This window comes from Manis javanica, chromosome 2 (assembly GCF_040802235.1).
Source record: "Manis javanica isolate MJ-LG chromosome 2, MJ_LKY, whole genome shotgun sequence".
Lineage (NCBI taxonomy): Eukaryota > Metazoa > Chordata > Mammalia > Pholidota > Manidae > Manis > Manis javanica.
This window is the reverse complement of record NC_133157.1, coordinates 171,081,825-171,106,258: the sequence shown is the minus strand read 5'-3', so window position 1 is coordinate 171,106,258 and position 24,434 is coordinate 171,081,825. Positions and strand designations below refer to the sequence as shown.

At 36.4% G+C, this 24,434-nt stretch overlaps 1 protein-coding gene across 2 annotated transcripts in view; it reads right to left on the bottom strand.

Moving 5' to 3' along the window:
* RALYL (RALY RNA binding protein like) overlaps positions 1-24,434 on the bottom strand; it is a 772,862-nt gene that overhangs the window by 7,175 nt on the left and 741,253 nt on the right. For both annotated transcript variants that reach the window (XM_073229776.1, XM_073229772.1), the window contains one exon: positions 10,031-10,068. In XM_073229776.1, the coding sequence (XP_073085877.1) occupies positions 10,034-10,068 (35 nt within the window). In that variant the 3' untranslated portion in view covers positions 10,031-10,033. The remainder of the gene's footprint in view (positions 1-10,030; positions 10,069-24,434) is intronic.

Genomic DNA, 24,434 nt, shown 5'->3' with positions numbered 1-24,434 from the left:
TGTACTTCCCTTATTGCTTGTCATCTCATGAATCCACAAATGTGGTTACTTTTCCATGGCTTCTCACACACTGTAGATGTTACTTTAGCACTTTCCTGAGTGGCCTCATAAACTGATTGGTGAATTTCATTTCTTTTTCTGAATATGCTGTATTGTTGATTCATTAATGAACTCACCACCAACAGCACTAGAACTAATGCCTGAATGAAGCTTATTCAGCACATGTATCTTCTACCCAAGGCACATTGCAGCCTCCTTGTGCTTAGGAATACCCGACAGCACTTGAGCACTATGCTTGGAGGCCATTGTAAGCAACAAAATCAACAAGAAGTGCAAAATATGAAAAAGGTGCAAATAAGCAGACTGCAGAAGGGAGCCCTGTTTACATCGTGATGGTCGCAACAGGGAGGCAGAGCATCACCTAGTTCCATCTCAGATGGGAACATGCATGTTGAGTGACTCACATTTGCCATTCTGTTCATGTCCTTCAATGACATGAAAGTGCTGTATTGATTTGAGAGTTATAAATAAGTTTTAGTGAATAGGTAAATAATTAGGATTGACTGTGGCTGGCATTTCAGGAATTGAGATTTTTGTGTCGCATGATAGCTTAAAGCTGGGATGCAGTCTGTGTGAGGGCACTTACTTCTAGTGTGTTTTTTTCCAGCAGTGTTGTCCTTTGGGCTCCCAACCCAAAACATGGAGTGCCTCACAATCCAACTTTTTTTTTCCTATCCCTGAAGGTTTCAAAAACACTGCCTAGTCCCTCAGTCACTTTTTCTGGACTTGGTCACCAGCCTAATGGTAAAAATTTGTAGGCCTCTTTGAATTTCTGTCTGGTCCTGGACTTTGACTCAGTGATTCTTCACTAATAACATGCTTTCTGAATTTGTTATATCCTCATCACCTTTACATTATCTCCAGATAATAATCTGAAACTAGACTTCAAGGTTTTTATAACCTAGACTTTGAAAAATGTATTATTTCATTTTTGTGAGTTTGTTTTGTTAAGATGCAAGAATAGATTATACACTTTGGACTGATAGGAATGTAGTTTCTTTTGAGGAGCATAGACACAATTCAATTTTCAGTTATTCTGGGAAGAGGTCAAGGTGAGGTTCAGTAGATAGGTTTTAGACTGAAGTCAACTGAGGGGTTGCTTTGTTCTGAGAAATGGAGTGTTTCTGGTGATGTTGTTGGGGAAAGCAGGAAGCTGCTGTTCGTCAAGGTCAGGATTGAGGGAGATAGTCACCTGGTAAGGAATCTAGGGACTAGGATGGGTCTGGGTCTCAGCAGAAATTGTAACTTATTCCTTGTATTGACTTGCCTTTATTATACCTTTAGCAATATATTATTAAATGAAACAACCTAGAATCAATTGTCCCATAGTAAACTATGGACACATCCATTTAATTCCTAGTAGGAAGAAACAGAGTTCTCTTCCTCTGATGTCAGAGTATAGTATGCACTGGAATAGACAGCTACGCCCAACACGGCAGTAACCCCTGCCACTGGAGGTGCATGATGAGTGTGTTAATTTCCTAGGGCTGCCATAATACAGTACCAAAAACTGGATAGTTTAAAACAACATAAATGTATCATTCCATAATTCTAGAAGCCCTAAATCGAAGTGTCAATAGGGCCTTGCTGTCTCTAGTGGCTCTAGGGGAGAATCCTTCCTCACCTCTTCCTTCTGTTTTTTGACAACCCTTGGTATTCCTTGACTTGTGGATGCATCACTCAAGCTGCATGGCTTTCTTCTCCCTGTGTGTCTTCACACTGTCTTCCTGGTGTGTGTGTCCATTTTTCCTGTTTTGATAAGGACACCAGTCATATTACATTAGTGCCTAATGATTTAATTCTAACCTGATTAAATCTGCAAAGACTGTATTTCTAAATAATGTCACCTTTAGAGGTATTGGGAGTAGGACTTCAATGTATCTCTTTGGGAGGACACAATCAGTCCATAACAACGAAGCATCCACAGAAGAATGTTAAGGAACTGATCCTGAACATGTGAAGAATTGTCCTAAGAAACCTTCATATTCATGATTGAGGCTGCTTTTTTATGGGTTAAACAGTGTTATAAAATATAACATAGGCAAGGTAGGGTATGTAACAGTTAAGATTCAGTCAGGGGAGCAAGTCACCGTGAGTTTTGGAATGAAGGATTTGTAGGATTTAGACCTACACAACTACAGGATCTGGGGAAAGGAAGGTTCAGAAGGGAAGTTGGAAGTTCAGAAGCCACCTAGTCTAGTCACCAAACTGGAGGTGAAAGGGAGAAGCTTATGGAGAATTATATGGGAAGCTGTTGCTTCTATTTAGCTCTGTGTGGTTGTACTGGGCCAGGAGACATTGTCGATTAACAAGATAAGCAAGTAGGAAAGAGGGATGGAAGTGGAATTATGGAGAAACCGGGACTCACTGGGCCTACCAGCAATTGTCATCATCTGCAGATTTTCACTTTAACATTCCAAAATCTGTCCAACCTCCTCTTTTTGCCAATTCTAACCTTGAAGTACACAGAGAGGGAAATCCTAGAAACATAATTCTCATCTTTAACTACATGCCACAAGAGAAGGGCAAGGTGCTGCAGGGATTCACAAATTGCACATGAAACAGAAGTGAAATTTTATTACAGAATTAATGGAATTATAAGAGGGAGATCTGGGGAAGTTGCACTAAAGGGATTAGATGGTTTTATTTCAAAGACAAGGAAAGTTAATAAAGTGATCTATATTCACTTAAGGCCCATGAGAAAGAAAGTAAGCACTGCCTGTGACCTGGGTGTGAAGACTAACTTTCTGTTTTGGAAACTAAAATTTAGGAGAAAGAGATTATGCTTTCGTGTATTGCACCACTGAGTAACTCAGTGTAATTCAACCTACATTTGTGTATCAGATTTTATGTGCAAATAAAGATGCTTAACCAGGTCCCCATCTCATTTTCCCTCCTTTCTTCCTGCAAAAGATCAGGTCATTTGTATTAATCAGAGTTCTTCAGAGAAACAGAAGCAGTAGGATGGAAGCAATGGCGTAGTTTTAGTCCAAAGGCCCTCAGGCTCAAGACTCAGAAAGAATAGTTGTTTCAGTTTAAATTTGAAGACAGGAAAAAGCCAATGTCCTGACTCCAAGTCAGTCAGGTAGAGAGAATTCTCTCTTAGGCAAACATCAACCATTCTGGTCTATTTAGGCCTTCAACTGATTGGCTTCCCACCCACTTTAGGGAGGCCCATCTGCTTTGCTGGTCTACTGATTCAAATGTTAATCTCGTCCAGAAACACCCTGACAGACACACCCAGAATAATGTTTAGCAAAATATCTGGGTCCCCTGTGGCCCAGTCAAGTAGATACAAAAAATTATCTTTCACAACACTATTCTCAAAAACTTGCTCCTGCACTGGAAAGAGCTTCTGAGTACTTCCATTATTATCTGAAGTTAAGGGGATTTAATTTTTTTTTCTCTATTTGAGTGTTTATATAGCCTTATTTCACCTGTATTTACAAATGTAAAAGAAAAAAACTACATTAACCCAGGGGTTCTCAATGGGAGGGGCTGTTTTCATCCTAAAGATATTTGACAATGTCTGGAGACATTCCTGGTTGTCCCAGCTGCTGGGGGAGGTGAGGGGAGTTGACCTTGGGATGCAGTGGGTGGAGGCCAAGTAGGCTGTTAAACATCCTACAGCACAGGACAGACAGCCCATGCAAGAAAGAAGGATCTGGCCCAGAATATCAACATTACCACTGGTGAGAAACCCAGGAGCTACAATCCAAGGGAGTTTTGAATATCAATCTCAGTTTCAGACTACCTTTAAACAGTTCTCTTTGTTAATTGAATAAACACAAGAATTGAGACCATAAATGATTTCAGGAACTAGAAATTAAAAAAACAAATTAGACAGGGCAGGACACTTTCAGCAAGGAAGACCCTGATAACGATGACCAGAGACCCTCAGAGTTTTTAAAGGTCATTTTTCTTCCAAGGCTTGACTGACTTCCTTTCTAAGCTGGTTTACCAGGTCTTCATTCATTTGCTCAATATGAAGGGTGGATAAAGTGAAGGTTCCTGTGGCTAGGATTTCCATCTGGCCCTGGTTGGCTAGCTCTCTACACACGTGTGGGCAATGTGTCATTATTGACTCCCTATAAAGAGCTCTGCCCAGTGTTCTGGGAGACATGGTAGCATGGCTGCAAGGCTGCAGGATGGCAGAGCAGAGGTTGGAGTAGTGGTGGTGCTGAGGACAGAAACTGAGATGGCTGCAGGGTGGAGAGACCAACAGATTATGCCAGCTTTGAGTAGGAGATGCTGTTCTCTGAAACCAGTGCTTGAGAGGAAGGGGATCCACTCATACCACCTATCAGGTAGCGGGAGCACATGTGTGCAAATTTTCAGCAGTGTGGGTCCATTATCTTTCAGGTGTGTGAGAAATGTGCTCACTGGTCCAAACTCAGTAAGTGGACATGGAGACAGAGAACAGTGGAGAAAGGATTTAATGGCGGTCTTGCAAGATCGGGTGTCTGGTAACATACCTGAGGCAGTTGGCACAAGTAATTTATTCCCTAGCCCGCGAGTCTGTCTCCTGATTCCTCACTGGCTGATACTATAGGGTTTACATTCTTTCCTGGATGTCGCTTAAGCAAGTTATATCCATATTAGGCTTTCCCTTACATTTGTCTTAGTTTTATTGGCAGGTTTAGAACTTCTTTCTTTTCCCAAATAGGTATAGCCCGTTCCTTATCAATTCTCCCCACCTCCCCGCCCCCAGTCTTAGCCTGAGCAACTTACTGGCATATTTTTCACCTTTGTTAATACCTTACTGATAAAATGTTTAAACATCCTGGGGGTAATAAATCACATTTAGGTTTTATGCTTTTTCTAACAAGGTGGTACTCAGGTATGAAGCATGTCCCTGGTGAGGTTTTGTAATACTGCTGTTTTGTATTTTCCAGATGATTTCAGGGGTGAGGTATTAGAACCATGGTCAGTGTAGAGGACTGACTGCTATTTCCGGTGGTATTTCTCAGGGCAAGTGTTAGAGTAGGGCATGTTTTGGGGATGCTGTCACACTTGCCATCTACGTACCATGTCCCCAGGCCCTTCACCCCCCCACACAGAGTAGTGCTTACATTGTGTCTAGTTTAGTAACACAAATGGTAAGAACATTAGTTTGTATAGGAAAAAGTTATCCTTTTTAGAATAGTAAGATTTTTCAAACCTTTATATTTTAGGAATGCAAATCAGCTACTCTATCCTTCTAACACACAAAATTAGTTCTTTAGAAAAGCTGGCCAATTTATATTGTATGGCACAGGCATACTTTTTTCTTGTCACTTTAGAGGCTCTAATGACTTAATTTGATAAATTGGAGAGATATCACGGTTTCTTCCAAGTTTCTTGTCTGTGCTAATAAAGGGTTTCTATTTTACAATTCATCTAAAATTTAAAGATTTCATACTTGTGTTTGATAGAACAGTGTCATTTATTTCAGACTTCTTATTTAGGGAAATGGCTGTATTGTCTATTTCTATTCTTGGAATTGGAAATACAGATAGGCATGTCATAAAAATAGCAAAGCATTTATTTCAGAAAATACCCTGAGTACAGTAATTGGTCACTAAAAAAGGTAAGGTTATAATTATGGCTTCTCTGAGGATGAGAACCTGAGGATTTTATAACGACATAATTTTTTCGTAATATCTGGCAAGCTTCATTTTCACAAATTCTGTTTTAATATACATATGGGCTATTTCATTCTAGGTTATTTTATTTCTAATATCTAGGGGACTATAGTCTTTCTTTTATCTATGAAAGTGACTGTGTAATACCCTGATATATTTAGTACACTTTTTATGTTCTGGTGTTAGCTGTGCAGAAAAGCACATAAATAATTGAAATATCTTCTCTCAAAAGAAGATGTTGTATTATAATTAGATCATTAACTGTAGTGAATTGGTCATATTTACAGGAGAAAAAATCTATATTTTTCTTGGTCATAAACCCCTGATTTATATGTAGACAAAAGAAATTGTACTTGATAAAATTTTCTACCTTGGTGAGCAGTTTGGTTCTTCTCTGTTTTCCTGTACTCCTATTTAATTCCAGTGAATAAATATTAAATATTTATTCTGTGTCTCTCTCTCAGGCCATGTACTTTAAGTTGCATTTTTCCCTCTTGAATTACTTCACATTTTGAGGCTAAGTTTATGTAGAAAGCACTCATGTTACAATTTTTCCCCCTTAACGTTATTTCCTTGGTCTATCAGTATAGTATTTTATAGTGACAATATCCAATTGGTGAAAGCAATTTGAAGAGAAAAATCATTCCCTGGGTCCTTAAACAAATTATTTACATATACTTCCAAACAGACTTGGCTCATTTGTAATCATCTGCTTTTTGCAGATGCATACTACTATGATTGCTGGAAGTCAGAGTACCCTCTGTTTTTTTCCCTCAAGATACCATTATTTCTTTAAGTGAGCAATAGCCTACTGTCAGTGTCCTGGCTTGATTGTTCTGCATTTGGCTGATGATACATTATATGGCTTTGATTTACATGCTTATAAGAAATTATGACTTGTCAACTGGTTCCTGTTTCAACTATAATGCACATAAACATTCTTTTACCAAAAAGCTTTTTAAACATTTAAAAGATAAGCTTTACCTTTAAGATACCCCCTAAGGAATGCATGTTTGATGTGAGCTAGCCTTTGCTGTTGAAACAGTAGAGGACCAGTTGGTATATTGAGCTGTGATATTTGAAGGTTTTCTAATAATATTCAATGTGATGGGCCAGAATCCCTGGGTTCCAATATATGCAAATCTGAAATTTTGCTAGATATTGATTAATTGCTTCTCACAAAGTTAATTTACACTTCAACCACAAGGGGCTAATATTCACTCAGAAAATCAAGAGAATTTGGTAATGCCAAACTTGTACTTTTTTCCCCCAATATGATTAGTATAAAGTGGCAATTCCTTATTGTTTAATTTGTATTTCCTAATTTAAAAAATATATTTATTTGCCTGTTTTTGTTTTCTTTGTTCAATGAATGGCAAGTTCTTATACATTATCTTGTATGAATTGCATGAATGTATACATTGCATGAATTTGTTTTATTTAATAGGAGCTCTTTTTTCCAAGTATATGGATTACAAAAGCCTCTCAGATGTAATGACTTGTCTTTTAGTGGTTTTCAGTAACTTTTATTTTTTACTTGTTTTATTGCATTGGCTAGAATTACATATTGCACATATAGAAGCTAGAGCCTCTGTATAACATTGACTAGAAGTGAAGACAGATGCTTTTATATTTTTTATAGCTATTCTTTGTCAAGTTAAGTTTTACTTCCTACTTTGATAAGAGTTTTGTTGTAAGTATAATTTCACAGATTTTTTTTTTCAATATAAAATGAGGTATTCATAGGAGTTTTCTGCTTTAATATTTTTAAATGGTGAATTTCATTTGCAATTTTAAACTTCTTGCAATGCTGAGAAATAACCTGCAAGGTCATGATAGATTTGGCATGATTTGATTTAAAAAAGTTTTTTTTATGTCCTCTTTCATTCCTGTTCCAAAGACAGTTAATTTTGTGTTCCTTTTTCCATAGTGTGGAATTTTCCCTGGAAGGGATCTTTTTCCAGCTTTCCTTATATCTAAGTAGGTTCTTGGGACTAGTTCCTGTTAGGAAGGTTGAGCAGAAATGATAGAAGCCACCTGTGGGTCAAGTTGGTTAAAAGGGTATATATTTCTCTTCATTTTCTCTCTTCTCTCTGTCATGTAGATCAGAAGTAGGCAACTAGGGCATATTGGTCAAATCTGGTCCTTGGCTTCCATATGTAAATTAAGGATGTTTTTTATATTTTCAAGGAATATATAGCAGACATCATCTGTAGGCTGTAGAGCCTGAAATATTTACTATTTGACATTTTACAGAGAAAGTTTAGTCTAGAGGAAGAAGACATTTCTAGGAGCTCCGAGATAGAGTAAGCTGGTTTCCTCAATAAATGAGCAGAGAACCTCCTGCTAACTGGAATGTCTGCATTCAACTGTTGGATAAGTAAGAAATTAACTTTTATTTTGTTAAGTCACTGACATTTTGAAGTTTATTAACAGTAAGCATTACATAATTAATTGTAATTGCTAATATTGGTAATTTATCTATTTTTTTTATATTGATCAACCATTGCAGAGATTTGTGTTTTATTAATATTTCTAAGAAACATCTTCTGTGTCTGATACTACTCTGTATCATTTCTTTGTTTTCTATTTCATTAATTTATATTGGCTTCAATATTTGTTTCCCTCTATTTGGGTTCAGTATTTTGCTGTTTTTCTAAATTCTTGAATTGCTTACATAGATCATAATTCTCAATATTTGTTATATTTTCATTTTTGTATTCTGGCCTATAAATAATACTCTAAGTATTGGCCACATTTTACAAGTAGTTCTAATTATTTAATAATATTCATTATCATTTCTTTAACCCATGAATTATTCACATGTTTTAATATTTTTCTAATGTATGAACTTTGATGGCCCAGTTTTGCCATTGCTTTCTAGTTGTACTATATTGTGTTATGAGGAAGTAGCTTTTTAGTATTTTTGTTGAGATGTTTTGGGACCTAAGCCCTGGTCAGCTTTATAAATGTTTCAGGGTTGTTTCCAAAGTATGAGTGTATCCTGATATCTTGTTGTAGACATATGTATATATATTTCTTAAGTCAGTCTTGTAAATTATATGAATCTTTATTAATTGTCTTCATGATCTAGCAATTAGCATATAGAATAGGTTTAAGTCTCCCATTTTTTTACTGAAATTATCTAAATTTTCCCTATGATTCCAACATTTAGAAATATTTTTAGTTTATGTTAGGTTATTCTGAATTTTTTTTTGTGTGTGCATTGCTTCTTTGGTCATACGTTATGAGCTTATTATTTATGTCTTAAAATATTTTTTTTTGCCCTAAAGGCAACTTTCCATTACACTAGTATAGCTATCTAGCTTTATATGCTTAGCACTTCTTATATATATATTTCTCATCTCATTACCAGTAATATTTCTGTGTGTTATGTTTTAAAGTGTTTTCTATAAAAAGAATTTAGCTGAATGTTTTCTCCTCTTCAGTTCTTTGTTTTTCTTTTTAATGTATCCCACTAAGAACACACAAAGTCTTAAATTATAAAATCCCCTGAAATGATTCTGCCAATTGGTTGCTAATATTATCAATTCAATATGCAGTTAGTTTAGTTTGTTTTAATTTTCAATTTAGTAATTAATTGTTCCATTTTATTAGAACCTGGTGTCTCTTCCTCACTTTCCTCTCCTTCATTTGAATCAATGGCATTAGATTTCTAAGTGTTTATCTTTTGCTTATAGCTATGACTTGGACTTTATTCCTTGATTTTCAGCTTCTTATATTCTTTGATGTCCACCTTTGAGATAATCAATGAACTGTTTCTTCTTTCCCTCTCTCTACCTTATTTCCTTATTTTTTGGTTATTTTGTTATTTCTACAGTATCAGATCATATGGCATTTACTTATCCTCTATGAATAGATATTAATTTAAAACAACAAGAATTTATTATCTCACATAGTCTTTGAGGATCAGAAGTCCATGGGTGGCTTAGCTGGGTAGGGTAAGCTTAGAGTTTCTCATGAAGTTGCAGTTAAGCCATTGGCTGGCATGGTGGTCATCTGACAGCTGAACTGGAGCTGGAGGACACACTTTTGAGATGGCTCAATCACATGGCTATTGGCAGAATACCTTATCTCTTGTTGGTGATTGGCAGTAAGTCCTAGTTCTTCAGCATGTGAACTTTTCTTCAGAACTGCTTGAGTGTCCTCCTGGCATGGCAGCTGGGTTCCCCCAGAGCAAGGGCTCCAAGGCAGAGCAAGAGGAAGCCGCAGTGTCTTCTATGACCTGGTCTTTGGAGTCATATACCATTACTGCTGCTCTTTCTGTGTTTATTAGAAACGTCACTATGTTCAGCCTACACTGAGGGGAACAAAATTAGGCTTACCTCTTATAGGGGCAGTGTCAGAGAATTTGTTGACATATCTGAAAGAAAAAAACAATACTGTTAATCCCCTGGCCACAAAGTATTCTCATATGCAAGTAATTTCTTCTTCTGGACTCTAAATATTTTGTAGCATTATAATATCACTTTGAAATTGAGGACCTTGTCATTTAAATCAGTTTTGGGTGCATCTGAGGCTCTTTGAGTATTGTTTCATTAATGCAGCTCCTTAAGTACAGTTGCTCTAGATTGGAATGGCTATTCTAAAGTGATAAACTATCTTCTACCTCATATCTGATCATATGATGATAAGACAGGCACTAAAATAACTTCTCAGAAATTCCTGTTAAAAGGGGAAGAGGGTTGGAGATGCAAGGAGTCACTCATCTACAACAATTCTAGAAACTTAGCTGGGTAAACATTGGAAATTCCTTGATTAGGACTCAGTTCTATTCTTGCCCAGGTATAATATCCATGGCTTCTTGCTGAATCTTCTGGGCTATTGGTTTCACACTCTGAGTCATTCTCCTTTTCCAAGAATGGTAGCTCATATTTGCAGCTACAGAGTTGCTCAGCCATGTTCATGCCAGAATTGTAGGGGTCTAAAGACCTCTTTTATTATGTATTATCTCTGTACCTTTTATTCCAAGCTGGAAGCATTTCTGAAAAGATAATTCTATTAAGAACTCAGTGTGTTTCCTGTGAATAGTAGTGGGGATTCACTCCAAATAGAAGCCATGCCCACAAATCTCTTCAGGATAAGCCCCTTCCTCTTTCTCTTAAGCTTCTACTAAAATAGCTGAGGGATAAAGCCCTTAAGCTTCTTACAGATAATATTATTGGGAGAGAAATCCTTATGTTCTTTAGAGTGCTTTTGTCTGACTGAATGTACTCTTAGGCACCACTTTAGTGTTCTCTGCAGTCTTAAGGAATAGTTTTAATAAAGATTGAAGCCCTGTACTGCTTCTCCATTTGTAAGGAGTCCAGCCCTCACTTAACAGGAGGGGAGTTAGGCCCCTTGAAAGGAGGTATATCAAAGAATCTGTAGAGATGTTTTAAAACCACCAATCCCCAGCTTTGTTTTAATCTTAGATCTGAGTTAAATGAACTCACTGCTATTAGTTTTTTCTCTGGTTTCCCCAAGCACTTACTGGTTGAGTGAAGATTTCCTCAAGTAAATTCTTCAAGAAGAACATGTGGATACCTAGTTCCTGAGTTCTGCTTTTTCCAAATTGTTTTGATCCTGAAAGCCATCAGCAGGGCTGGATGAAAATTTGTGCATACACTCATTTCCTTGAGTACCTTTTAGACATTGCTTGACTGTGTTCTAGAGTTCATTGTGTTTATGTGCAGATGATTATGACAATCTAATTTTCTTTCCTTTATAAGTAACTAGTTTTTTCTTTTTTTTTTTTGCCTAAAGACCCAAAGCGTTTTTAAGTCTAATAATTTTGTCAGCATCTGCTTCATTTTACCAGGGATGCAATATCTGCTTGTAGTGAATGCACAGGGATTTTTCATTTCTAGAAATTTTCTTGAAATATATTATGATTTTAAATACTTGTGTTTTAGTTTTCTCCCTCAGAGAAAAATATGCATATGCATATACATATGATTGTTATGAGTTGAATTGTATCCTCCCCCCAAAAAGATATGTTGAAGTCCTCATCCCATGGAAACAGAAAATAGGATCATATTATATGGAAATAGTATCATGATAGAAGTAGTCATTTAAATTAAGATGTGGTCTTGAGGAGAGCAGGTCCAATACAACTGTGTCCTTATCAGAAGATGACTATGTAAGGACAGAGACACCCGGGAAAAGCTGAAGTGAAGAACATAGAGGCTGGAGTTATAGAACTACCAGCTAAGGAACACCAAAGACTGCACCACCAGAAGCTAGGAACAGACAAGGAAGGATTCTTTTAAAAGTTTCGGAGGAAGCATGGTCTTGACACCTCGATTTTGGACTTCTAGCCCTTCAGAACTGAGAGACAATAAATTTCTGTTATATTAAGCCATCTAGTTTGTAGGACCTTGGTCCACCCTAGGAAAATAATATAGTGATCTACTTTGCCTGACTTTTATTTATGTATTTTTTCTCTGATTCTTTTTATCTTTATTTCTGTTTCATTTTCTCTTTGCAAAGATTGTTTTTGTTGCTATGTAAAGAGCAGTTTCTTTAGCATAGGATTCTTTATTGTAGTCAGGGTCCTTCTGAGTTTTAGTGTCAATCTTGTTTCAGTAGGACCATGTTATCATCTGTCCCCTTCCCACTCTTTCATTTACTAGCAGGTGCTCTCTCTGAGCACCACTGCCTGCACTTCCCAAGGGGTGTCCTCTCCTTCCCCAGTAGCACTTTATAGAACTCTTTATTTGATTTTGCCACTGTTATGACCTACCAGGCATCATTCCTGCTTTCAGAAGTTTCTTTTCCGTGTGGAGCTGTCTTCTTTGGGGGATTCACCCTGACTGGTTCTGCATTCCACCTCTATAGAGACTCCCCTATACAATTTGGTGCATCTCCTGCTGGACTTCCCAGACTGCTCTGGTCTGGTGCCAGAATATTTTTTCCCCCTTTACATATAAACTGGAGCTTGTGGGACTTTCCCTCCTAGTAATACTGTGAGTAGTGGTCATGGATGTTTTTATTTGGAAGTTTATTTATATGAAAGGCTGTAATTTGGGATCAATATTACACAGAAAGTTGAAGTGAAACTAAAATACTAGGCCTCCTAACTTAAAGAATCTGTGTTTTCATTTGTTTGAAGCATACAAAATGACTGTTTCTGTTTCTTGAAAATAGGGATCATTGATGCTATGACAATTCTTTATTTTTATGAACTCAATATGGCCTTAGCCTCTATTTTATCAATTCATAGGTTTTTAACGTCATAGTAGAACTTCTATTACCTGCATAAGATGCAGGTAGGCATGGATTAAAATAAGGGCTCATATATGACAGATGCCAAGATGCTCAACTTCTTCAACTCCATTTTTCTTATCTATAAAATGGTTTTAACAGTAGTAATTTTGCATTGCTGCTCTTAGTTCTATATTTGATAACTTACATGAGCATATTTTTAGCATAGTTAATTTACAGTATGTTACAGGTATTCAAAATTGGTAATGTTATTATTCAAAGTCACATAATATTAATATTATAGTCAGTGAACCACTTATATATGAGCTAACTTGGCTTATGAGCCATTTTAGCATTATTAAATTGATTTAAACCACCAGGTCCTTCTGAAGTCCTGGAATGCATCCACCTGCCAAAGGAAACTGAGAAGGTGATTAAAAAGCATTGGTCAGAAAAAGTTACTTGCAAACAAATTTTCTCACTTAGCATAGAATGGCACATGCTGACACATTTTATACTCGGCAATCTTGAGTCTTATAAGCCTTGGATTAAAATGAAAATAATTGTATTGAGAAGTTTGCATCATTCACTTCAGGAAATATTACAACAGCTCCTGCTATGGACTCAAGTGCATTTAAAGGGAATATATACCTAAGTACATTGTTCACGTTCTACTTGAAAATAATATTATTTCCTCTACATCGAGTGTCTAAGGACCTCATTTAATTCTTTTGTGGGAATATGAGGCTCACAAAGAGAACTGATGCTGTACAGAGACAAGTCAAGTTGCTATCCAGGTTTTATTTGAATATTTTGTGTTATCATATTTGTTTTCACTTTAACACAAGTGAGTCCCAAACCTGGCTGCCCATTAGAACCACTATTAGAACAAACATATCCCTGAGCATCTCCCATACCTGATGAAATACCATGTATCTGTTACAAAACTCTGTGGGTAATAGGTGAAATTGTAATTAAAGAGTTTTGGATAAGTCTATATTTCCTTGGATTTGGGTTAAAATGCCAAAAATTAGGTAGTACAGTTAGGGGGGTTAGAACAATTCAAACCCTTATCAAAATGTGGCCCATGGACTGGTAGCATCATCCTTACCTGGGAGCGTGTTAGAAATGCAGAACATGAGCTTTTCCTCAGATATGCTGCATAAAAACATGCATTTTAACACTATCCTAGGTGATCCATAAGCATATCAAAGTTTTAAAAGCACTGACATAGGTCTTTTATAAAACAGAGTTTGACCTTCTTATCCAAAAATTGGACATAAAAATTTCATGTACCAACCAGAGTGAAGATGCAAGATCAAAAGGAAAATATTGCTGGATGCTTTGTCTGCAATATAAAGATTTTCCTGTAATTGCAATATAAAAGCCTAGTTCATTGTTTAGTCTTAGGCTAGAAATGAGCTCACACACTACCACTCATTATTGCTCTGTTGCCTATTAAGACTTGCAGTTGGGAAGCTGGAGGAGTAAGTCTGAGCTGTACTTTATTCTTACTGACATGTGAAGTTTGTAACAGAGGCAGCATCAGTTACAGCAAAGCAAAAACTAAAAATGAAAGATTGGTCTTTTGCTTCCTGAGAAAAATCATTTTCCAACGTGGAACATTATTTAGTGAGCAATTGAATTTACTCATTTCTCCTAGGCTTTCCCAATTAGCTCTATTTTGACTCTCAACACTGCCACGTGCATTTGTACTTCTCTCTCAAATTTCTTGCCAGATCTAGAAACGCATTTTATAATTTATTTTTCCATCAGGTTGCAATTCTTTGAGGGCAACCTGTATTTTTTTTGCTTTTTATAGCATCCAATGCTTTCATTTGCCCCATCACACATTCCTAGCATAGTTCTTAGTAGGGTAATAAGTAGTTAGGGTGAACACATATCCTGATTCAGTTGGGGCAATCTTAGAATACATCTGCTGTCCCAGAGTAATTACAAATAGTGTCCCCTTTCACTTTAAAAAATGTTGTGTTTAGAACTATAAATTATGTGGCTTCACTATCAGTAATGGCGGTGAAACCGAGCTATGGGTAATTTTGTCTAAGGAGATCTTTTCCTTCAGGGGAGCCTCAATAGCTATTGCTAAATGAGATGATTCCCCCTCTCCAGGTTACCATTGCCCCATTCCTTCTTCCTCTCTGTGTTACATCTGTTTTTGATCAGTGTGAAAAAGCAAATGTTCAAAGGATCAGAAATTATCGCCAAATGTTTTTGGCAATAAGTGTATTGGAAATAAATCACTACTCTTTTGTAGCCTTTTAATTTTATTTGAATTTCTTATTATTCTTTAACATTTTTAAAGCTGATTATATTATATATACTATATGGGTTTTTTTCAGCTTTATTGAGGTTTGACAAATAATTTATTTCAGTTTGACAAATAAGATTATCAGATATTTAAAGTATAGAATGTCATGATTTGATATACATCTACAGTGTGAAAGGACTCCCCCTATAGGGTTAATTAATGTATCTATCACCTCACATATTTACTTTTTTTTTTCGGTGAGAACATTAAAGTTCTGCTCTCTTAGGAAATTTCATTATACAATACACTGTTATCAAATATAGTCACCTTGTTATACAATAGCTCCCCACATGTTATCCATCTTATAACTGAAACTTTGTACCTTTTTACCAGCTTCTGGCTATTTTCCCTCTCTAGCTCTTGGCAACCACTTTCTATTCTGTGTTTCTATGAGTTCAACTTTTTTTTTTTTTGATTCCACATAAAAGTGAACTATGTAATATTTATTTTTCGCCATTTGGCTTATTTCACTTAGCATAATGCCCATAAGTTTCATCCATGTTGTCACAGATGACAAGATTTCCTTCTCTTTAAAGGCTGAATAATATTCCATTGTATATAACTATAACTTCTTTATCCATTCAGCCACTAACAGACACTTAGATTGTTTCCATTATCTAGGCTATTGTGGCTAATGCTGCAATGAATGTAGGAATACAGATATCTCTTTGAGATATGGTTTCATTTCCTTTGGATATATACCCAGAAGTGGAATTGCTAGATCATATGGTAGTTTCACTTTTAATATCTTGAGGAACCTCCATACTGTTTTCCATAGGGGCTGTATTAGTTATATTTCCACTAACAGTGTTCAAGGCTTCCCTTATCTCCACATCCTCAACAGCATTTGTTAAGGCTTATTTCTTTTATAATAGCCATCCTATTAGATGTGAGGTGGTATCTTACTGTGGTTTTGATTTGCATTTCCCTGATGATTAGTGATATTGAGCTCCTTTGACCATTTGTATGTCTTCTTTGGAAAACTGTCTATTCAGGTCCTTTGCCCATTTTTATACCGAGTTATTTGCTTTTTGCTGTTTAATTGTATGAATTCCTTATCGTTTTTGGATATTAATTCCTTATCAAATATGTGGTTTGCAAATATTTTCCTCCCATTCAGTAAGTTGCCTTTGCATTTTGTTGATGACTTCCTTTGCTGAGTAGAAGCTTTTTAGTTTGATGTAGTCCCACTTGTTTATTTTAGTTTCTGTTGCCTATGCTTTTTAGAGTTGCCAAGACCAATGTCAAAGATATTTTTTGCTGTTTTCTCTAAGAATTTTATAGTTCAGGTCTTATGTTCAAGTTTTTAATCTGTATTGAGTTGGTTTTTGTATATGGTGTAAGATAGGAGCACAGTTTCATTCTTTTGCATGTGGCTTTCCTAAAACCTTCCCACTTTTCTGCAAACATTATTTATTAAAGACATTATCATTTCCTCAGTGCATATTCTTGGCTCCTTTGTTGAAAATTAACTGATGCATAGTGTTATTTCTGGGCTCTTTATTCTGTTCCATTGATCTGTGTTTCTGTTTTTAATGCCAAGCCATACTCTTTTGGTTACTATAGCTTTGTAACATGTATGCTGTTTGTTTTTTAGGGTAGTTTCCCTCCTCTCCACCTCACTCCATTCCTTTTGGTTCCTTTATGCCCTCTCCATCCACAATCCATCCTCTTCAAAGTAGCTGATTTTAATAATGTCTTTCTTTATTTTTCTTCATGATCATAAATCAAGAATATATATACGTATATATATATGTATACGTATATATATATATATCCTTATATTGGGTATTCTTTATCATTACTCTTTTCCTCTCATCAAAATCTTGTGAAAATCCATTTAATTAATTATTTCAATAGCTGCTATTCCAGGATGTGGATGTATAATTTGCCTAATCATTCCTCTGAAATTATATTCAAGCTGATTCCAGTTTTTCTTCTTACTGTTTGCCATTATAAACCATCCCCATAGTAAATGATCTTTGATAAATTTATTTATACACTGATGATTTTATTTTTATGTAAAGTAGGATTAATGGGTGAAAGTTTTGTGTGTTAGTATGTATTTAATTTTAATAGATGTTGCCACATTATTTTCTAAAATGATTATAACAATTCATTGTATTGACCTTAATTTATTTTGTTCCTCTGACTCCAAAACCAAAATTGGGTCCTGGATAGTGCAGAGGACCTAACGTCTTCTTTCCCTAAAACCCATAAATGAAGACTTTTGAAGGCGAAATTAGTGTTGCCTGGATTTACTTCTTCATTTCCATAGATCTGGTTACTCCATTGATTACACTATTATGACCGCATGAAATGTACATTTTCTTCTCTTTCTTGTTATGATGTTATTGGTAGCATTATGTGACCTGGGGACACAACTTATCAACTGCTGACCTTAGAGAAGTTAGCCTATTTTATCCACCTGTGACACAGGAAACGTTAGATTTAAAGGTTTCCAGAATTGAATAAAATAACATAGAAGAAAGTACATAATGCATTGCTTAATAATTTTTACTACTTCTTATTCTTTCCTTTTTCACATAATATTGATAAGTCTCCTCGTACCCACTGACTACCTACTCCTGTCTGCTGTAAAATATTAACCTTCTCTTCCAGTCCCTTCTTGGTTCTTCTATCTTCACATGGTTTCTGGATGCATTTATCTATTTCATAGTTTCCTTTACCACATATATCCACATTATTCATATCACTAGCCTAGAACAATCTCTTGAAACCAGACTCAACTGGAAAATTCCACAGATATGTAGAGCTCAATATCTTTAAATCTGAATGCTTTTTCTCCACATATGATCCATTTTTGTATTCCTTTATCTAGCTAACAGTACCATTAACCACCCAATCACACAAACCAGGAACTTGAGAGTCATCCTATGCTCCATCTCCATTGGAATCTTCAAGTAACATGTCACTAACTCTCATCAGTTCTACCTTCTAAATAATTCCCAAATCAATTCTCACTCTGACTGTAGTAATTCAGAATTTGTCTCTGAATTGATCTTTCCACCAGCTTCATACTTTCATACTTCTATATTATCACACTTCATACTTCTATATTATGGCCAGAATATTTGTTTTAAAGTGCAAATCCCATTGTGCTACCTTTTATGCATATGGTTAGTTCCAAACTTCTCTGCTTGAGATACAAGGCCTTAGTGCCCTTGACTTTGCTTTCTTATCAAGCTTCATCTCCTTCAAATTTCCACTCCTACTCTTACACAATCACACCAAACCACTGATAGTTTTAGAGGCCCAATCCTCTCTGTAATTCTTTTTCTTTTTGTATGTGCCATGTGTGCATATTAGAAAACATCTAATTATCCTTCGAGACCATGAATAAGTGCTAACCGCTCTAAAGTCTTTCTTAAAATCCAGATAAAATTGATCACTCCTTCCTTTTGCCAACATCCTAACATAAAATTGTCTCTATTATTGCCATAATAAATGTTTGGGGGAATAGCAAGATTTTTGCAATAAATTAAACATGTCTCAGGATGACTATTTTGAGTGGTGACATACATTTGGATGCAATTCCAATATGCTTGGTAGAAAAAAATCCTTTTCATTACTTTATACTGACAGTGTAAACACAGCAAGTCTGTTACAAGAACTGAATTTGGAAAATTATTGCAGTTTAGAGATTAATGGTATTTGTGGGAATATATTTTTTGTCATTAAATCAAGAATCAATTCTGCATTGTCTCTGTACACTTAAAAATGTAGTGGGTAGTCCCTCATTCTCAGCAAATTGCTTTCTCAGAAGACTATGTAAATATCCTGCTAATTATAATTTGTGTCTTTTCATAATATGTTATTTGGTAAAATGATTATAAAATAATTAACAATTTGTTCCATAGTCAAGGACTTGGAGTTTTAAGTTTTGAAAGTCTGTCTTTTAAGTTGTTTGCTACATTTCACTGAGGCAAATACAAAAGAGAAAGAAGCAGCCTGTATTTTACCTGTCAGAAATGTAAATCTCGTCAGCTAATTAGAACTATGAAATGTATTTTGTCCTTCTCAAGCAGAAGCACACATAAAAAAATAAGTCATAACAAAAAATAAAAAAACAAATAAGTCATACTTGAAAAATGATGGGAATCTGGAAATCTTTAATGCTTAATGACATCTGGTAAATATAATGAATGAATGAATGAATGAATGAATGAATGAATAAGAGATCAACTTTGCATATCTTAAATATGCTTAAATTAAATTTATTTTGAATTTTTGAATATTATGTTAATTTTTAATAAAGTATTGAAATACCATGTCACTTTGGCACAAGTGCCTTTCTTTTTTTGGTCAATTAACTTATTTTTAGTGTGCCCACAGTAAGCTGGATGCTGAAGATACATAAGGGAATAAACAAAACAAGTATTCCCTGTTATCCAGAAGTTCACAAACTTTGTTGAAAACAGAAGACGATACACATAATTAAAATATGTGTGGTAAGAGCTATGAATGAAATGTATAAGGAATGGTAAGAACCTAGTAGGCTAAGTTCAGTGCTATGCAAGTGGAAGAAGGAGCTGGAGACTCAAGATTTCTTGGATGACCATCAAAAGAAGTCCATTGTATTAAAATGAGATACTGTGTATGTTTGTATTTCTCTGAAGTAAATTCTCAAATTTAATTTTTAATGTGAAAAAGCTTTGCCTAAAGAAATATTTTCCAAAATATCCCAAACAAACAGAAGAAAAAGCATACAATTTCATGTGAATAAATGACATCTGGAAGCTCTCTGATTGGCCCCAGGAGCCTCCGTGCATTTGTCATTCCTCTCTCTGCCCCACTTCTCAGGGCCCCTGGAGTGTTATGTGGGACAGAGGAGCCTCAGATGTCTGCTGCAGAAGCCAAAGGAGCCCTCACACATACTTTGGTGGAACACCTCCCTTCCTATGCCTTTTTGTTAATATGGATTTTATGTCTGTTTCATCATTAGTTTCTCCTTCTATTTAAAATGTATTCAGCTACTTTTCCTTGAAACTAGGCATATTTCAGTAATGAATTTCCCCATTTACTTTCTATGTAACCTACATTATTATAGCTATATAATATAAGCAATATATTGCATGGCTAGACTTGTTGACTTTTTGGTGGTTGGAGAATACTGGCTAAGATGGTACTTCTTTCAAAGCTAATATCAAGAAGGATCATCTTTCCAAAGAACAAAAAAAGGGGTTAAAAATAGATGTTAATAACTGAGGAGTACACAGATTATTGTAGATACATGAATAATAAACTGAGGGATAGAACCTGTATTTTACCTGTCAGAATGTAAATCTTATGATATTTGTGGGAATATATTTTTTATCATTAAATCAAGAATTAATTCTGCAGTGGACATTTTTCCACTTGTTACCTTGAAAACACTTACCAATAGAGACTCAGATTTTTAAAATGTCGTCTGAACCTTAACCTGTGTTTATAGTCCATTTCTTCTCACAGACACTGTAGATTCTGTTGCTGCTTAAAGTCTTGCTTTTTGATTTAATGAGATAAATCATAAGACTTACATGTTTATCAGCTTTGTGATTTATACAAAACAATAATTCATTGACAGTAGTGAGGAGACAGGAACCCTTGGGACCCAGGAGCTCAAGGAAGGCTGGGTGATTTCAGAAGTCCATGGTGTTTTGTGATATTGTGGCATTGACCAGTTGGCCAGATCTGGATAATTCATATAAAAGCCTATGGATAATACACTACTCATTACAGCAGAAAACCACAGATACTGTGGTAATGAGTTTGACCATCAATTTAAGTCCTCTAAAGTCAATGAAAGGTTTTGCACAGGATAGAAAATGTGCAGTGTAAAAATGGTATTTTGAGAAACTCTTTGATAGTGATGTACTGTATGAATTATAAAGAAAGTTCCTAAAAAAGATTAACAGTTGGATTTGGAAACCCTTGTTCAGAAAGCAACAACAAGAGTCAGATACTCATTAGATTTGAAGGACAAAGAACAGGGGAGTTTGGGTGGGAGACCAGGTCAGTCATGGCCCCACCTGAGAGCAGGCCCTGGCTACTCTGTCCCCTGCACGTTGCAGTGGCCATATTCCAAGGGGCTGGCAGTCATTGGGGACAAGGATAAAGCATGCTTATGACTGTGACAAGTCACAAAGGACAATACAGGTTAAGTCTTAGAGCAGTGTCAGTAGCACCAGAGTGAAATAAGTAGCTCCCTCTTGCCCTAAGTATTATGGATGGCCCCTTTCTGTGGTAAGGGGAGTCTCAAAGAAGAGGCTAAACTGTTTTGATACAAGAGTCATCAGCAGTGAAGTTACACTGCTGAGTTATGTGACCCAGAGAGGCCATGCAGTAGCCTTATTCTTCCATGGGACAAATCCAGTGGCAGCTGTACTACAGAGAGAGGTTTTGTCTAAGTCAGCGAAACAGGAAAAATTATAGGAGGGTGCAACTGTGCCTGAATAGTGACCATGAGCTGTCCCATCTTCCCATTACCTAAGCTCATCATGCTCTCCCAAACAGCCACGGACTGTGAAGAGCATGTAGAACATGATGGTCCACCGGAAATAAGCTTCTTAGAACAATGTTATTTACTTCAAAGTTTGTGAAGCTTTCCCCCAAACCAAAGGAAAGGACAGTTATGTCTGAAGTAATCAATCTGTACATCTGTAGCTGTGTCCCTTTTAGACACAAAGGCAGATGTCTTTACCTATTGGAAAATCATGATTTATGTAAGGAAATGAGCAGTGGAAGGTTACAATGAGTTACAGGTCATCTTGGGGAATGATGGAGGTGCCTGTGTTGGTACCAGAGGACAATAGAGTCTATCAGTAAGGCTCTGCCTCTGAATAGCATGCCATTGTGTATATGTACCACATCTTTTTTATCCATTCATCTACTGATGGACACTTAGGTTGCTTCCATATCTTGGCTATTGTAAATAGTGCTGCAATAAACATAAGGGTGCATATGTCTGTTTGAATCTAAGAATTTGTTTTCTTTGCGTAAATTCCTAGGAGTGGAATTCCCAGGTCAAATGGTATTTCTATTTTGAGTTTTTTGAGGAACCTCCATATTGCTTTCCACAATGGTTGAACTAGTTTACATTCCCACCAGCAGTGTAGGAGAGTTCCCCTTTCTCCATATCCTCACCAGCATTTGTTGTTCCTACTCTTTAAAATGTTGCCCATCCTAACTGGTGTGAGGTGATATGTCATTGTGGTTTTAATTTTCATTTCCTTGATAACTAGTGATGTGGAGCATCTTTTCATGTGCCTGTTGGCCATCTGAATTTCTTCTTCGGAGAAGTGACTGTTCAGATCCTCCACCCATTTTTTAATTGGGTTATTTGCTTTTTGGGTATTGAGGCATGTGAGTTCTTTTTTTTTTCTTTTATTTTGGTATCATTAATCTACAATTACAAGGACATTATGTTTACTAGGCTCCCCCCTTCACCAAGTCCCCCCCACATCCCCGTTCACAGTCACTGTCCATCAAAATAGTAAGATGCTGTAAAATCACTACTTGTCACCAAGTTCACAGTCACTGTCCTTCAACATAGTAAGATGCTGTAAAATCACTAATTGTCTTCTCTGTTTTGCACAGTCCTCCCCATGCCCCGCCCCCACACTATACATGCTAATTGTAAGGCCCCCTTTCTTTTCTTCCCGCCCTTATCCCTCCCTTCCCACCCATCCTCCCCAGTCCCTTTCCCTTTGGTAACTGTTAGTCCATTCTTGGGTTCTGTGATTTTGCTGCTGCTTTGTTACTTCAGTTTTGCTTTGCTATACTCCACATATGAGTGAAATCATTTGGTACTTGCCTTTCTCTGCCTGGCTTATTTCACTGAGCATAATACCCTCCAGCTCCATCCATGTTGTTGTGAATGGTAGGATCTGTTTTTTTCTTATGGTTGAGTAATATTCCATTGTGTACATGTACCACATCTTCTTTATCCATTCATCTACTGATGGACATTTAGGTTGCTTCCATTTCTTGGCTATTGTAAATAGTGCAGCGATAAACATAGTGGTGCATCTGTCTTTTTCAAACTGGAGTGCTGCATTCTTAGGGTAAATTCCTAGAAGTGGAATTCCTGGGTCAAATGGTATTTCTATTTTGAGCATTTTGAGGAACCTCCATACTGCTTTCCACAATGGTTGAACTAATTTACATTCCCACCAGCACTGCAGGGAGGTTCCCCTTTCTCCACAACCTCGCCAACATTTGTTGTTGTTTGTCTTTTGGATGGTAGCCATCCTTACTGGTGTGAGATGATATCTCATTGTGGTTTTAATTTGCATTTCTCTGATGATTAGCGATGTGGAGCATCTTTTCATGTGTCTCTTGGCCATCTGAATTTCTTCTTTAGAGAACTGTATATTCAGCTCCTCTGCCCATTTTTTAATTGGATTATTTGCTTTTTGTTTGTTGAGGTGTGTGAGCTCTTTATATATTTAGGATGTCAACCCTTTATTGGATCTGTCATTTTCGAATATATTCTCCCATACTGTAGGATACCTTTTTGTTCTATTGATGGTGTCCTTTGCTGTACAGAAGCTTTTCAGCTTGATATAGTCCCACTTGTTCATTTTTGCGTTTGTTTCAGTTGCCGGGGGAGATATGTTCAAGAAGAGTTCACTCATGTTTATGTCTAAGAGATTTTTGCCTATGTTTTTTTCTAAGAGTTTTATGGTTTCATGACTTACATTCAAGTCTTTGATCCATTTCGAATTTACTTTTGTGTATGGGGTTAGACAGTGATCCAGTTTCAATCTCTTACATGTAGCTGTCCAGTTTTGCCAGCACCATCTGTTGAAGAGACTGTCATTTCCCCATTGTATGTTCATGGTCCCTTTATCTAATATTAGTTGACCATATATGTTTGGGTTAATGTTTGGAATCTCTATTCTGTTCCACTGGTCTGTGGCTCTGTTCTTGTGCCAGTACCAAATTGTCTTGATTACTGTGGCTTTGTAGTAGAGCTTAAAGCTGGGGAGCGAGATCCCCCCCACTTTATTCTTCCTTCTCAGGATTGCTTTAGCTATTCGAGGTCTTTGGTGTTTCCATATGAATTTTTGAACTATTTGTTTCAGTTCATTGAAGAAAGCTGTTGGTAATTTGATAGGGATTGCATTGAATCTGTATATTGCTTTGGGCAGGATGGTCATTTTGATGGTATTAATTCTTCCTAGCCAGGAGCATGGGATGAGTTTCCATTT